Source organism: Uloborus diversus, chromosome 5, assembly GCF_026930045.1.
Source record: "Uloborus diversus isolate 005 chromosome 5, Udiv.v.3.1, whole genome shotgun sequence".
Lineage (NCBI taxonomy): Eukaryota > Metazoa > Arthropoda > Arachnida > Araneae > Uloboridae > Uloborus > Uloborus diversus.
The window spans coordinates 132,795,684-132,813,309 of NC_072735.1; the positions used below are offsets into that span (position 1 = coordinate 132,795,684).

The 17,626-nt window shown below is 33.6% G+C and overlaps 1 protein-coding gene across 1 annotated transcript in view; it reads right to left on the minus strand.

Annotated features, from left to right (window-relative positions):
* Positions 1 to 11,150: 11,150 nt before the first annotated feature.
* The window catches only part of LOC129222728 (protein spaetzle 3-like), a 34,798-nt gene continuing 28,322 nt past the window's right edge, over positions 11,151 to 17,626 (minus strand). The window contains exon 5 of the mRNA XM_054857259.1: positions 11,151 to 11,397. Within this exon, the coding sequence (XP_054713234.1) occupies positions 11,226 to 11,397 (172 nt within the window). The 3' untranslated portion in view covers positions 11,151 to 11,225. The remainder of the gene's footprint in view (positions 11,398 to 17,626) is intronic.

Sequence of the window (17,626 nt, forward strand, 5' to 3'; positions counted from 1 at the left end):
AGTATATTTGAGTGCAGAGTAATGAAACTTCTTTGAACTTTTAAGCAGTGAAAGTTTTAAGCGTGAGGTTTGTGAAAATATTTGCAACTTTTGTAGTTTTTAACTTCTTTTTAATTTCAATATTGTTTGCTTTGATTTGGCTTTCATAGGTCAACAACAATGATGTAAAGCAATATATCTAGTATTTTGCTACTAGTAAGTTGAATGTTTTTTTTTTTTAAGTTTCTGTGCCAAATCTAGTTTTGTATCTAAATTTGGAAGGGCGGAGATGACAATATGCTTCATGTTTTTAAGCTTAAAATTCAGAAAAAAAAAATAAAAGAATAAAAGAATGTAATATCTTTTTTATTTAAAACATCTAAAAGTAGATTTGAATGAGGTTTTGTTTTAAAATATTTTTATTTTGTTGTGCAATTTTGGTACAAAACAACCAATTCAGCATTTTAAAAAAGAAATTTTTCATTTTAAAATCTTCAATTATTTTATTTAGCTAATTTTTTTCTGAAATAATTTTCTTTCACTTACTTTCAAAAAAAAATTAAGCTGTATATTTATTTTTTGCCAATATATCTTTAACTATTGCCAAAAGTACTTATTTTAGAGGTAACCTTCATTTTAATGTTTTATTTTTATTTAGGGTTTTCCATTCAATTCAATTTCTATGTTATGTAGTGTGAAATGTATGTTTTGAATTACAGTTTAATTAAATTTTTACGTTGCTTTTACAATCATGCCGAATTTTTAATAGTTAAAATTTTTGCTGCTTTAAAATTGCATTAAAATGTAATTTTTTCCATAAATGCACTTCTCAATGCATGTCTATTGTTCATAATCTGTTCTGAAATCACTTAATAATGTATTGTTTATTCAAATTCTCTTTGGTGTTGCATTATCTGTTCTAGGTTTATAACATCTCTAAATAATAGAGAAAAAAATTACTTAAAAAATTTCTTATGTGTGTATTCTTCGAGAAAAGGTGATCGACATCAAGTTCAAAATGTTAACATTTTTTCAAGCTATAATCTTTTTTTTTTTTTTTAAGAATAAGTGTTTTCTCTCACTCTCTTTTTAAATCAGTCTCTGTACACTATAATATTAAGGCAGTATTACAACTTTGATGGAACATTTTAGAGAAATATAGACATTTTGGATGATCCAGCTCTCCCAATTCTTTGTTTTGAAGATTTTGGTGCTTGGGGTTTTCTTTTCATTTAAAAGAAGAGAAATATAATTAATAATTTTAAAGCCTATGAAGCAAAGCAACAAAACGCTATTAAGTTATTTTTAGCTACATTTAACCAAATGACTAAAATAACAAAATTTGCTTTTGTGTGCAATTTTGAATATTTATTTTCTATCATTTTCTGTGAATAAAAATAGTATTTTTGACTGAAGGAAACTCCCATTACCAGAGACATTTTTTTATGCTTATAGGATATATCCCAGTCATTGCTGGTCTGTGTTTTCGCAAAGAAGGTTGTCTTCAGAATGTGTAATGTGTACTGCTTTCTTCAAACCATCAAGTGATAGGAACGGGGGGGGGGGGGGGGTCCTTTGGGTGTATGTCTTCTTCAAAGCTAATGTATTTCATTAAGCATTACGCTGTGAGGAAACCTACAAAAATTGACAGGCAGAATCATATTGGAAAGTGGTCAGTGAGCTCAAATTCTTTAGACACTGGCCATAAAAATTCTTTGTTAATAGATTTCCTTTTTTCCTCTTGTTGTATTTAAATTATACTTTGTGTAGCATATACTTTTGTGGTTTAAAGAATAATCTAATAGCAATTTGATCTTTTAAAAACAAGACTCATGTTATTCTGTTGTAGTAGTAATATTAATTTACTTGTATTTTCACTTTTATGTTCTATAAATAATTCATTTTTATCATTAGAAAATAACAATGCATTATATTTTTTTGCATTAATATTAAATTTGCTAGAAAATCGCCCGTCAAGGTATGACGGGTGAAAATTGCTTCTACATTTGAACAAAGCACTTGCCTGTTTTGGTGAAATTTTAACTAACTCCAGTGATTAACCGTGAACTCCAGTAGATAGTGTTCATTGTTGACCACTTTTTCGTTCCTTCATTCTCCTAAAATGAGTCTTACCAGTAAAACAGTTAAGTTCCCGGATCCAGTTCAGACATGTCAAAATAAAGCATTTCCGTCATGCTAAACATTACCAAAACATGTTATCAAATTATCATGCTCTGGCGCAAGTTTCATTGTTGGTGACATCAGGAGCGTTACTCGATCAGTGATTGGCTATTATATATACAAGGATATATGTAATAGTGATTTGCATAATTTTCATGTTCAAAATACTTTTTTGAATTTTTTCATTTTAGGCTATTTTCTGTGCATAAAAATTGTAATTTGTAATAGATACACTTAGGGGAAAAATTATTTTAAATATTATTGTGCTATTTTATTTTCAGAATGAAGGTAACTTCTTTTCAGATCCCATTATGTCTTCGTGCATCCTGCATATAAATTTTTGTATCTGATCACATTTGAAATGATTTGTTTTTTGAATATATTTTTTGCTTAGTACTAGTATTCCCTTGAACGAACACAGTAAAGTTTTCTCATAAGTTTCTTTCAAATTTATAGGGAAGTTTAATATTCTACGCATGTTCTAAGCATTTAAAACATCAAGACTTTCAAGGAATTTATGGATTGTGCAATAAAAAAAAATTCATGCAACATTTTTTTCATTTGATGCTGTAATGTCGTTAGTCTGTCTTATTCAGTTGTATTCATTTTCTGATTTTTTTCATTAAACTTTGTGTTATTTATAATTAATTCTCTGTATGATTTTATGTTTTGATGTGTATTCATATTTGACAAAAATTTCCCTCTGATTTTTATTCTTTGACACTCATATTGTTATTGCATTCAGTTAAATTTAATCCGAATGACTTTGCTGAGACATCCCGGTAATGCATAAAAAGCACCTTTGTGGAAATCTGTTTGAAGAACTGTAAACTCTTATTATGTGTTCAACACATTTAGAGTTATTTGAAAGGAATTACTAGTCATATTTTCAAAAAAGGAAACTGATTGTTAAAAGAATCCCCACTTTTTCAACTCTGTGGATCAAGTAACGAGTGCAATTTCTTCAAAGTAGTTCAGTTAATAATGGAAGTGTATAATTTCTTTTTGAAGTTGATTAAAAAATCCAAATTTATAGTTAGCAAAATGTAAGGATTCTTATCAATATTTCAGATTTTCAGAAAAAAGTTCAAGATTTTTTTTAAAGTATGGAATTTTTGTTCCTTTGTAAATGTTTTCTTGTGTATGCTGAGTGTAAAGTTTTCAGGTCAAAATCTTGTAGAAATTTCTCTTTTTAGCTACTCTTTGCACAGCTATAAACCAAAATTTTTAATTAAAAAGCTAGTTCAGTTCACATTTACTTAGCTTTTCAATGCATATAATATGTTACTAATGAAAATTTCTCTTGAAATAATAGAAATACAATGCAGTTTGATGTGAAAAATAACATCCTTACATGCCAATCTTTTTAAAATGCAAGGGTTCACTTCCTGAAAAGTGTTTTATTCATAAGTAGAAAATTTTACATGAGTTTTACTGATAAATGAAGTTTTACAATAAATAAAGCTTTGATCAATGACTGCCTGACTGTTATTCATCAAAATACTTGCTAAAAGGAATCAAAAGTTATTTATTTTTTGTTCAATTTATGTTTTAGGGTTTTTATATTAAATTTCTAGTGTCAGTTACTAGAAACTTTTTTATTTAGTTTTATATTATGATTTATTTTAAAAATCATTAATTTTACTACACCTGGTTTTGTTTTTGAAAATTTGTGTCACTTAAATTTTTTATTAAAATATGACTTCATTGTATTGTAAAATGCTTTCTTTTTTTTACCCAAGTGTAGATTTAATTGGTATAAGAGCAGGCAAAACCATTTGTTTTAGTTTAGGCTGGGGGGGGGGGATAAAATTATAATTTGAAAACTATCTATCAATTGAACTGTGGTTTTGCTTTAATAGTCTTGTAATTAATGTATTTATCTACCGTAAGATTGCATGAAATGTTTCGAATTTGAAAGTGCTGTAGAGGTTCAGTTTTAATTTTAACTAGAGCATTGAAGAAGTCAGATAATACTAAAGTCGTAGCACTTAATTTTGTTAATGAGGAATCATTATTGTAAGGAATATTGTCACATTTACCTCCTTTCCTTAAAAAAATTCAGGTATTGAATGCTCAAATTCTGACATTTGAAGTCTCCTGAAGTTGGGAAGGAGAAGAATGCTCTTTTTGTGTTTCATGTACTGATTTGGTTGTGATCTAAAAAACTGTATTTTTATAATATTACCAGTTGAAACTGTAAATGTTTGTAAATTTTTTTTTTTTTTTTTTGAGTTATAAAATGCTCGCAGAACATCAGGCTCTTCACTATGTCATATAAAATTAAAGGAGAAAAATATCATAATAAAAGCAATTAGTTTTTGCTTACTCTGTTTTGTATCAAGCTATATTGTAATTTCACATCAGTTTAAAATATTCAAATTTACAATGGAACGATCCTGGTCCGTGCCCCCCACCCACCCCCCCATAAAAAATTATCTTGTGATGAATGGTTACTTGACTTTTGTGTGAAAACTTGACTTTGTTATTAATCAAAATCAGTAAACTTCAAAAACATACTTAGGAGTCGTCCACAAAATGATGTCACGCTTTGAGGGAGAAGGGAAGCTGGTGAAATTATGTCAGTTTTTGGCAAGGGGAGGGAGGGTATAACTAGAAGTTTTACATCATGCATTTTAAATAACTATGCTTTTGTAAAAAAATCTTGATAGCCACAAGTTGAGGAGTAAGGGGAAGTGTTACACTTTGTGACAAAGGGAGAAGAGGTCAAATATGGCAGGAACAGTGACATCATTTTTGGACAGCTCCTTAGAAGATTAATCCAATTTTATGTACTTAATTGATTTTGGATAATAGCAACGTTTGATCATTATAGAAAACTTATTTAAAATTGTGCAATTGTTTCTTTGGATATTTTACTTCATGTAGTTTCTGTAAACAAATTTGTGATAATGTTTCAAATGCTGCAGGTTCAATTTGCAATGACAGGTTATATGGAAAAATACCCATGAACAATGTGTGAAAGATGCATATGGAATAATTATGTATGAGTTCATGCAATTACTCCACATGTAATTGTAAAAGTGAAGTGAATTATGAATAATTGTCTTCTAAATTTCAAAATTCAAATTTGAAAAGAAGTATATATATATATGAAATGTTTGTGATTGAAATGTGTCCAGTGTTTGGTATGTATTTTTTACTGAATAATCTTGTAATATAGGTATTGTAACGCACAAATGGACAAAAAACAATTTGTTTATATACTTTTGTCTTAAAATGTATATTTCTTTTTCATGATTTAGTTAAGTTTTGTTTAAATTTTTATCAGTATTTTGATTTTCTTGGAAAAATTTTAAATAATGTTTATCTTTTTTAGAATTAAAATTTAAATCCGCAAATTTTGTGTACATAACATTGGCATATATTGTTCAAATTTATTGCACTCGGTCTTTCATTCTTCTTTTCACAAAAAATCATCTTTTTTTTCCCCTTTTCATTCATTTCAACAATGACAAATAAAATTACCTAAATTTTGTTTGGAAATGTGATTTCTTTTTCTTGTGAAACAGGCTGTATTTGCTGCACACGTTCTGTATCAAAAGCTGGTAACAATCAAGTTTGCTAGAAGCAAAGCTGCATGTTTTTTGCTTCAAAATTTCATTCTGGTGAAGTTTGGTCCTATGATAATCTTGTTTAATATGAGTTATATGGGATTCAAACTTCCTCTTAGACTTCAAGGGGTCACAATTTTAGAAATTAACCTAGACAGGGATCTTCCGTAAATCTGTGATTTTCCGCTTTTTGTATTTTTTTTTTTCATTTTCCGACCGCCGAGCATTTTCAAGCGATCGATCGCGATCGCGTTCTTTCCGTCAGGATTTTTGCTGACCAAGGTGTTCTTTCTAAAGTAGAAAGAAGAAAGGAACTTCGTTTTGTGCATGGGGAATGAAAAAGGCTCGAGAATGACGTAGAAAGCGTCACCGTTTATGCATTTCGAAATACAATTGTATCTGCTTCCATAACACTCGCTCATTTTTGTCTACTATGCCATCCTATCACTTAAATCTTAATAACTTTTTGTAGACTATTATTTTCAACCCTTCTTGTCTGTATTTTATTGCTGGAGACTTGTACGTTCATTGTTTTGCCACGCCCCTTTTACAGCCACTTTCTTGCGATCACGCAAATACTCCCTCACCTCCCTTCTGGCCCCGACCTTCCCATCAGGATTCTTGGTGAGGCACACGTTCTTCTTTGAGTAGAAAGAAGTAAGGAACTTTTTGCTGTTGGTGAAGAGGGTGAAATAGGAGTGTGGGGGGGGGGGAATGCTGGAGAGTGAGGGTGGGTGCAATCGTTTGATGTAGCCTTTGAAATCCGATTGCATTTCCTTCTGTAACACTCTCTCATTTTTATGTGCTATGCCATTCTACTGCTTGGACATTAATACTTTTTGTCCACTAATATTTTCAACCCTTCTTATACTTTATTTATTTTTTTTTTATGAAGACTGCCATGCACGACTGCCCATTCAAAAATGTTTATCCTATTCCATCCGAGTTAATTTAAGCAAACATCATTCTTCAAATTTAGTTTTAATGCTTATCAGGCTTGCCAAAGACATACAGTGGTGGTAAAAAAAATTGCATCACCCGCAAAATCCAAATATTTTTAGCATTTATAAGTAATTATGGAATATTTAATGGTTCTTGCATCACATAACACAATTTGGCATCATTACATGATGCAAGCTATTGCATAAGATCGCATCATCCTTCTAACTGTATAAAAAAAACCAGTTGAACGTTCGACACATTCATTTACGATCTGGACTAGTATGTTGCAGTATGTCAAAATACATTCAACTGACACCACAAAGGAAGAGTGCTGCCGTTGCATTGGACAAAGAAGGATTGTGGTCAATAGCAAAAAGAATAAACTTCGCAATCGGCTGTTGTTCGACTACTGAATAAGCTAAAGAGCACCGGAAGCACATTAAGAAAGAGTGGCACTGGTCGTCCACGAATATCCAATGCAGCACAGAACAGGTATTTGATACGACTCAGTCTTTGGAACATACAATCATCTTCCACAGACCTTAGAACAGCATGGGAAAACGAATTGGTGTTCACTCATCCACGTCTACCAAGGGCGCCCATATAGGGGGGCAAGGGGGGGGGGGGCTTGAGCCCCCCCTTTGAAATTAGAACTTCCTTGCTTTTGGTACTTTTTTCTTTGCAAAAATGTAAAAACATTTCTTCTCCAGCCATTAATGAATGAGTTATTAAAAATGTCAAATTTTAATGACTGTAATCTGTCCTGAAATCAGTTTCCACGGGGAAAATATTCAGCTAAACCACGGGGGAAATATTTGAGCCCCCCCTGGGCCCCTTTTGCATATGGGCGACCATGATATCTACTGCACGAAAACGACTGTGTGGTGTGAGTTTGGTGGTACGTCGACTACGAAAGAAGCCATTGTTGACCAAAAAAATGAGGGAACACGTTTAGACTGGGGCAAAAGCTCACCAAGGGTGGACTGACAATCTACCAAAATCAGTTGTGTTTTTGGATGAGTCCAAATTCAATCGACGGACAGCACACAGTTAGACGCTGCAAAGGGAGAGGAATATCATCCCAACTGCATTCAACACACAGTCAAGCATCCCATATCCCAGATGATTTGGGGATGTATTTCTGATCAAGGAGTTGGTGGGCTTCACTTTGTGCAAGGAACAGGTAACGCTCAGGTGTATATTTGCATTTTGGAGGATAAATTGCTTCCTACTATCCTGGATCACTTTACTTCAGTTCCAAACGTCATTTTCCAGGATGATTCTGCTCCGTGCCATGAGAAAAAACTGGTAAGTAACAATTTGAAAACCTTTATCCTGCCATTAGACTTAAATTGACATGGGGTTAAGTAACTTTTTTTTATCTAAACTCACAAGCAGGCTCAGAAATGGAAAAATTGAGCATGGGGTCAGCAGTTTGCCTTGGCCCAGAAACAGCCCTGATCTAAATCTGATCGAAAATTGTTGGAATAGAATGGGTGTAGAAGTGATGAAACATAAGCCAACATCACTTGCAAAACTCCGGGAATCAATAATTCGTGTCTAGCACCATGAACTCAGTAAAGAATACATTAAATCACTCATCCGTTCAATGCCCCGTAGATGTCAAGCTGTCATTAAAGCTAGAAACGGACCAACAAAATATTAGGTTATATTTTATGATGCTTCAACATTTCCGTGTTACTTTTGTTTATTTTTGAACAGAAAGAGTTACAATTAAAACCTCTACTTACTTTTTCATTGTCCACTTGGCTACGTGGATGCTCTTCACATTGTACATGTTACAGTTTTTGGCCATATATTTCCATAAATAAAGTAAAAAGTTATCGAATTCCTGCTGTTAAATGCTTATTTCATAAGTTTTGCAGAATTTCACATACATTCATCATTAATCGGTCGACCAAAACTTCTCGCATATCCCATCGTTGTGAAAATGCGAGGTTGATGTAATTTTTTTTTATACCAGCACTGTAGCTCTTGAAGATCTTAATAAATTTAAATTTTAATTATACTGTGCTATTTTATTATGACAGACATGTAAATATAGGATATTAAAGATGCTTATATTCTCAAATCATGACATAGTGTTTAAAACCTTTCAACAATTTGAAAATAATCATTTTTATGCCAGTGCTTAAAATGACCATCAAAACTTAAAAAGTTTTAGATTGGGTTTAGTTTTTTAATGATTTTTTATAGAATATACCCAACTGCTCCACACAATTTCAAAATGCAACTCAAATTGTTTCTCCGAGGTTAGCCACACTGATAATGTCATTTTGTAATTATGGTGTCCAATGATTCAGCTTGTATTAAGTGTTAAATTATATAGAAGTTTTATAGCATTAGATGTCACATTATAAAGTTTTAATTTCACCTGATTTGTGGGCTATGGGAAATTGAGTATAGTAAATGGAATTGATATATCTGTTAAAATCTTTACTAATAATAAAGCTGAAAGTCTCTCTGTCCGGAGGATGTCTGTAGGATGTCTGACACGCATAGCGCTTAGACCGTTCGGCCGATTTTCAAGAAATTTGGCACAAAGTTAGTATGTAGCATGGGGGTGTGCACCTCGAAGCGATTTTTCGAAAATTCGATGTGGTTCTTTTTCTATTCCAATTTTAAGAAAAAAAATATCATAAGATGGACGAGTAAATTACGGAATTATCATAACGTGGAACCGTAACATGGGCACAAGCCAATTGGCGAGATACGAAATTATCATAGCGTGGAACCGTAACATTGGTACAAGCCAATTGGCCAGAAAATTCACCATACATTATTTGTAAATATACAGGCGAACCAAAAGACCTTTTAATTTTTCTATTACGGGCAAAGTCGTTCTGGTACCACTAGTCTTAAATAAATGCAAGCTTATTTTATTTATTCATTTGTTAGCATTTCTACTAGTAAAAAAAAAAAACTTATCTATTAATACTTAAAAGGCAGTATAGTATCAATATAATTTCACGTAACGTAAAAAATGTATATTCAAATTTTAAGTCTTGCAATTTTTGCTCTTTTTTTGATTTCCATCTGTTTTTATCCCTGCCTAGAGCACTTTTCCCGAGTTAATTAACTGAGAAAATGTTTTTTGAACTGAACTATTGGGCCATTCCACTATCACGTGTGGGACAATCAGACTCGATGATTGTACCAACATTTTTTTATAGATCTTAATATTTTAATTAAACAGGAGTAAGCACATTTTAATATTTTTGCATTTGAGACAAAGATACTCCTGGCAAAGTAGTATTTTTATGAAATAACTTTGTTGCTTGAAGTTTAATTTATTTGCATGCGTCACGTGCGGGACATGCAAAGTCAACCACTTCTAGTTTGCTCTATGCATTACTTAATATTTTTGCTCTTTTAATAAAGCAATGACGAAACATTGCAGGTATAGGAGGTTTTGAAAGCTAAGGTTCCTACCTAAAGGACACACATTTCATTGTTGAGAAATAATAATTTTAACCATTTAAAAAACTATGTATATATGGCCAGTCCACTGAAAACAGGCATTTTGTCTCACACGTAATGGTCCCTATCTTTCATAAAAAAGAAATAATTTTAAAAGTTAAGACGAAGTTTTTTGCTTAAGAAATTACACAGGTTTGCAATTTCAAAAGCAACAAAATTTCTCATGTTCATTATTCTTTGAAACTATTATTTTTAATGAAATGTATGAAGAGTCACTTGCGGGACAAAATAACCTTTTCTGTAGAATGATCCTATTCCTGGCAGACTGATTAACTTGCCTTGTTTTCTTACATTCCAACACTTTAAAAAAATACATACTGAATAAATTTTTTTGGACTTTTCCGTGTTAAGCGATATTCTACAGAATGTTGGGCCGTTCATGCATATTTTAAAACTTTTACTGTCAAGTTGTCAATTGCTGAGCCTAGCAATAGTTCTCAGTCATAAAGTTTTCACATGATATTCCGTTTTCAAACTACATATATGTTGAGACTAATCTGAAATGTTCTTATACCATCCATGTAAGTTACTCTTATCATTCAAAACCATCTAAGGGCAATACTTGGCATAAATTCAGTGTTAGCAAATGTGTTAAGTACTTTATACTGCCATGTTAAGAACAAAAGTCACATCTGCACTTTTGAGTTATTCCCACCAGGTGGTTCTCGGTCACATATTTTACCCGAATACAATGTTTTACGGTCGTTTGTTGATGGGAAGTATTTTTTAAAAAAGTCTGAAAAACTTTTATCTGAATTAAATACATGGAGGCACACAACTTTAAACTGCAATTTCTCATTTTGAACTCAGTTGTAGATACCACTTTTGCACTTAGCACGGCAGTACAGTGTGCAACTCTGTCGAATTCCCAAAAATTTCAGAAATCAAAAACTTCTATGAATATAAATAAAGTAAAAATAGTAAATTAATTTGGAAAAAAAAAATACAGGATGTAGAAATTTTTTACAATAATCAATTTATGCACATGAATGATGACAAAAATACACATTTGAAGAAACTATTCACAGAATTCGTCTGACTTAGAAACTACTTGGTTTTGTTGAATGGTAAGCACCTGCATATGCAGCAGGATGGAAAAAGGAACCAGTCCATGAAGATGCCCTTGCAATCATCATCTGGATCATAAGCCAGAAGTCTGTGCCACTTGTACTTCTGTTCACAGCTGCAGTCGCTGGCACATTTTTTCGTCTGATTGGATCTAGATAAAGAATAAAAGCCCTGTAAAACATTTTTCACTGAGAAAGAAGTTATCAAAAATGAGAACATTCACGTTTTCAGATTTTCTTGAAACATTGTTTTTCAAATATGAGTACCAGTGTTTTCAAATAGTGTACTGAATTATATCATACTCAAAAATGAGTACATAAATGAGTACTTATATACACAAAAAAAATACTAAATATTGAAATTATCGCATACTCACAAATGAGCGCATATTGTTTCATTCCTGAGTAAGTGCAAGGCTTCAAAAATGAGTATTTGATTGCCTCAAATCTGGAAACCACATCGTCGGATCCATATCAACTCGCCGATATGCTCAAATTTGAGTATTTTTTCGTTGTTTTTGAAATTGTTGTTTTTAGAGTGTTAATTAACCGCGAAGGTGATTTTGATAAAAGACATTCACTAAAGCAGTTTCTTAATTGGGGCGCATCGCATATGACCCTTTTGAGAGCCACCAAAAAAAAAAAAAAAAAAAAAAAACACAGGAAAAAAATATGAAACTAGGGGAGCCATGCGTCTTGTGAAGGGGGCCTTGGCTAAGTTATCTCAAACTAGTAAAGTATTTCACTTTGTTGCATTCTCTAATTTTGACTATTACACCTGTGTAAATGACAATAAATTGTGTATTTTTAACGTTATCTTTGCACAAACCACAAAACTTGCATTACTCCCCCCCCCCCCCCCCAAATAGGTTTAAAAAGATTGTTTTTTTTTTTTTTTTTTTTTTTTGTAAATCATTTTTGTGTTCAGGTATACGGCATTATGTGCAGAAAAGAGTTTTCGAGACATTTGAAAAAATACGTTTTGGATTCAGTACCAACAATAGGAAAATGTTGGAATCGAACGCTTTTTATCGCGCTTTTTTTTTTTTTTTTTAACTGAAACCAAACCACCAAGCTTGTACAATTAAGCTAACGTATAAATAGATGATAAAAATGCAAAAAAAGTTGGGACGTTTGCAGTTACTTCCCTTTATCTATCTACGGCAGTATTGTTTGGAGTATCAGAATATGCATTATGCGCAAAAGGGATTTTGTAATTAATCCTCAAAGGCTTAATTTTCAATTGTTATGGTTAAAAGGCTTCTTAAAGACCTTGTTTTTTCATGATGGAAAGTAGAGCAAAATGATGCAAATAAGTGCTTAAATTAGCTTTATTTGTCCGAAAAAAAATTGTAGTTACAGTTCGTCTTTTTTCACGTTATTTCATTGTTTCTCCAAGTCATTAATTCAATTTTTTTTAAACAATTTCAAAATTAAAAACAAAAGATGCCGTTCAAAATTAAACGAGCCTACTTTCCGGTATACCAGTATCGACTTTCTAGTATCTAATCAATGTTTTATAAATTAGCTAAGACTAAATTATGCCAAGCATAGACTTTTAACATTAAGCAGATTTCTAGAAACAAAGTATGTCTCGCTCATCTGATGAAATAAATACATAAAAAATAAACAAACGAACAAATAAAGTAGTAGCACCTTTTAAGCAAACGAGCTAATACACTCAGAAACATTGAAAAAAGCTCCCCAAGAAGGAAGCGTTGGATTGAAGTGAAATTTAATGTACAGAATAATACAGATGAGAAATACACTTGATCCCAAAAATCTAGACAATTAAAGAAATGCAGGCTGAGAAATGAAATAAATCCAGTGCTACTCCAATAGCGCGTTGGACCACTTTTAGCTGCAATATATGCCGCAATACGGTCGACATTGAGCTAATTAAACTTCTGATGTTTGTCCTGAAACACATGGACCCCCAAATTTTGAGCAGCCACCTCTAAATCTTGCACAGAGTAGCACGGCGACATCTGGCGTTTCACCTGATCTGATACATGCTCCATAGGGGACAAGTTGGGGGAGCGGGCCGTGGAAGAGTCTCAAAAGGACGTAAGAAGTCTTGAGCAACTCTTGCTGTTTGCGGGCGAGCATTATCTTGTTGGAAAATTACTCCTGGGAGGCCATTTAGACACGGTCCTAGATGTGTTTGCAGAATGTCATTAACATAACGCTGGCTCGTTAAGGTTCTAAGTACTCCAACTATAGTGGACCGGTTATCATAGGCCTCCCAGACCACAATGCCCGCTGTGCGGGCAGTGTGTCGTGCAATAGAATCGGTGGAGTGGTACTTTTCTCCAGGGCATAGGCGGATTTAGGCCGAAATATTTGGGGGTGCAACAATAACAGGAATCTGGGGAGGGGGGGGGGATTCCCGAAATAATTAGGCAGTGGCGAAATCAGAAAATAATTTTTAGGACGGGACATACTTTTAAGTCAAAAAAACGCGATGTAAAACATATTTAGTAAGATTAGGGGGTGGGCAATTCTTAACATTTCAAACTGCAGAAAAAGTCTTAAACGAAAGTCGATATTAGAAGCAATGGGTGAATCCAGCTACTGGTTTGGAATGGGATTCACGCCCCAGAAGAAATTTGAAATAGTAGTTTTGAAAACGCAGTTTTACAGTTCTTGGTGATATTTTAGGGGCAAGAAAGGTATGTGTGACTCCATGGCTATTTTTAGAAATTTAAATCTTGTAAATGTGATTATAGTCCATATTTATAGTTTGGGTCATTAATGAGACTCATAGACTGTCTCCAATCGATTTTTTGAAAAGCAGATAGTAATACGTAACCCACTCCCCTCCCCCACGCTACCTCTTTAACTTTTCATAATTGAAGTTCAAAAAATACTACGGAGGACAATTTTTGATGCTGTTACCGGACGGGGTGTTCTGGAGCTCTCCCCTGGAAAATTTTAGAAATTGAAGTCCTAAAAGTAAAGTTCTGCAATACTCTATGGTATTAAAAAAAAGGATTCTCCCACTTAAATATTTCGAAATAGAGTTTTCAAAACCAAAATATTAACACTCTTTGATGATATTAGAGAAAGGGGGTCGGACGCCCTTGTTCGAATATTTTCCAAAATTAAAATCTTAAAAGACCATATTTGGTAAAGTTAGGGACACTGCAGTTTTTCGAAACTGAAGCTCCAAAACCGCAATTTTAAACGATTTTCGATGTACTTAGGTGATTAGAAGATCTTCCTTGGAAATTTTTGTGAAAGTGAAGCCCAAGAAACGAAATTTGAGGTACTCTGTAATAACTTTGGCTGGAGAAAGGGCTTTGGAGAAGAAAATTTTTGAAGACTATTAGAAAAAATGAAAACGAAATAGAAAAAATGGAAAAAAAAAAAAAAAAAAAGAGAATGGTGAGATATGAAAGAAAGAGGATTGTGCGAGGAGGGGGGAGGAGGCACACAATCCGTTGTCAATAATCTGAAGTTGTTGAGAAATTTAAATGTCAATATTTCTTTTTGAAAGAAATTTAAGATTTTTTCCCAACATTCTTTTTTTTTTTTGGAAGATAACTGCGTTTTCCCAAAATGAAATCTTTTCTTCTCTTCAATAATAAATAAAGAATATATTTTTAAAAACATCTACTCAGCATTTTGTGGGGATGGTCACCAGTCTTGTGCCCCCTCCCCTCTGGATGCACCACTGCAGCAAAATGTCCGGGAGTCCTCCTTCAAAAATTTACCTTAAAAATATTGGTTTTCGGTTGATTTCGATATAGATTTTATTAAGTTTCTTGCAATAGCCGTGGTTTTTTTTTTTTTTTTTTTTTTTGGACTTATTAACCATTGTTGTTTTAAAATAGAAGAATTGGTATTGATATACGAATAAATACCCAAGTGCAGAACATGCGATTATTCTATATAATAACACAGCACTGAACAATAAATTGTTTGAGAAGTTTCTCTATTTACATGAAATTATTTACTAGGTTTTTTTTTTCGAAATGGATAAAATTACTTTAATTCTTAATATGAGCAAAGTTATGTTTTTCTTGCACTAGCAACGTGTGATGATACTACACTGGATTCAAGTAAATTTAATAGTATAGCAGCTATGAATTTTTTTCCCCCAACTGCGTTTCTGAGTGAAATATACTAAACTAATTTTTTTCAAAACCCAACCAAAGATTTTGGGGGTGCGGCGCACCCCCTGGCACCCCCGTAAATCCGCTTATGCTCCAGGGTGCCATTCACATCCGTGCGCGGATACTATATGACCCCAAAACGAATCGGGATTCATCACTGAGCACCAACCTTTTGCCAATCAATAGGGCCGTTTCCATGCACACTCTCGACCCGGAAAAAAAACTTGCTTTTCACCGCATTCCGGTTATTTGCGGGTTATATGTGGATTTTTTCTCCTCCTGCTTGCTTTTGGGAGTAAAGCGGAATTTTACCCAGAATGCATTACGCGAAACAAGTTCGTCTACTAGCCGCTAAGGATGCTGGGTAAAAAACCGCTTTCTGTGGTACAATGGGAAACCTCTCTTTTTACATGGAAACGGGGAATTTTTCAATCGGTTTTTCGCGGAGCCACAGCGGGAATTTACAGGGTCGAAAAGTGTGTTGTGAACGCGGCTAGTGACCTCCCACATCGCTCTGGCTTTGCGAAATTGCAGACGGAGTTACCATGTTCTGGTGTTAACGGGAGTACACTAAAAGGCGGCATGAACTGCAGATTTACTTCCACAAGACCAAGGGCGCCCATATAGGGGGGGGGGAAGGGGGGCTCGAGCCACCCTTAGATATGAGAACTTCCTTGCTTTTAGTAATTTTTTCTTTGCAAAAATGTAAAAACATTTCTTCTCCAGCCATTAATGAATAAGTAATTAAAAATGTCAAATTTTAATGACTCTAATCTGTCCTGAAATCTGCTTCCATGAGGAAAATATCCTGCAAAACCACGGTTAAAATATCTGAGCCCCCCCTTACAATTTCGTAAATGGGCGCTCATGCACAAGACGTTTAGAAACGTTTCTGGGAACAGCTGCTATCCCTACGCCTGCTGGTATGGTGAAACTAGTCACTGTGGGATCCACGAGCGATTGCCGCACGATCCTTCCATCCTCTCTCCGCGTGGTCTTCCCGGTCGTTCCAGACCCGTTTTTTTGCACGTGGGTACCATCTCGTGTCCACTGCCTCCAACAGTTTCTAACGGAACACTCCGAACGGTTCACATAGGCAGCTACACGACTCGTCGACCAGCCTGCAATTTTCATGCCGATTATCAAACCTCCGTCAAACTCGCTTAACTGTGAGAAACGCTTTCTAACTCGCCTACCTAGCATCATTCACTCATTAAGGTTCTCCGAAAATCAGGCTGTAATCGTAACATTTACAAATCTTAAATTATGCACTGGTTTACATAGCACTTTTTCCAGATTTCATCGATACTGTAGGGTAAACGGTCATGCGTATTGACGCCAAACTTGGATCATTTGCATATCAGATGTCACTCTTCTTATATGCAAAGTTTTGCGATTATACCTTTCTTCTTTCTTGGGGCGCTATTTTCAATGTTCCTGAGTGTATTTATTTTCCATTGAAAATAGAGAGAGAGAAGAGAAAAAAATCTTTAATCGCTTTTAAAAAGAAAAAAAAAATATCAAGATCATTAAAATTGATACTTTGTTCTTCCGGGTAAAAGTAATCTTCTTTCTTGGGGCGCTATTTTCAATGTTCCTGAGTGTATTTATTTTCCATTGAAAAGAGAGAGAGAGAAGAGAAAAAATCTTTAATCGCTTTTAAAAAGAAAAAAAAAATTAAGATCATTAAAATTGATACTTTGTTCTTCCGGTTAAAAGTAAAGCCCCTCAAATATAATTTTTCCCTCTTTGCCAAAAAAAAAAAAAAGTAATAATAATTTTAACATGGTCATATTACATATAAAATCAACAAAGTTTCAGAAATTTTCGTGCCGCATCATTTTTGATTTTTATGAAATTTGGTAGGCAATATGTACCAATATTCTGTACCCCTCAACTGTTATGTATTTTTCTTGGAAATTTTTTATTCCTGACTAGTGATACCCGCACGGCTTTACCCGTAATAGAAAAATCAAAAGGTCTTTTGGTTCGCCTGTATAATACAAATAATGTATGGTGAATTTTCTCGCCAGTTGGCTTGTACCCATCTTACGGTTCCACGTTATGATAATTTCGTGTCTCGCCAATTGGCTTCTGCCCATGTTACGGTTCCACGTTATGATAATTCCGTAATTTACTCGTCCATCTTATGATATTTTTTTTCTTAAAATTGGAATAGAAAAAGAACCACATCGAATTTTCGAAAAATCGCTTCGAGGTGCACACCCCCATGCTACATACTAACTTTGTGCCAAGTTTCATG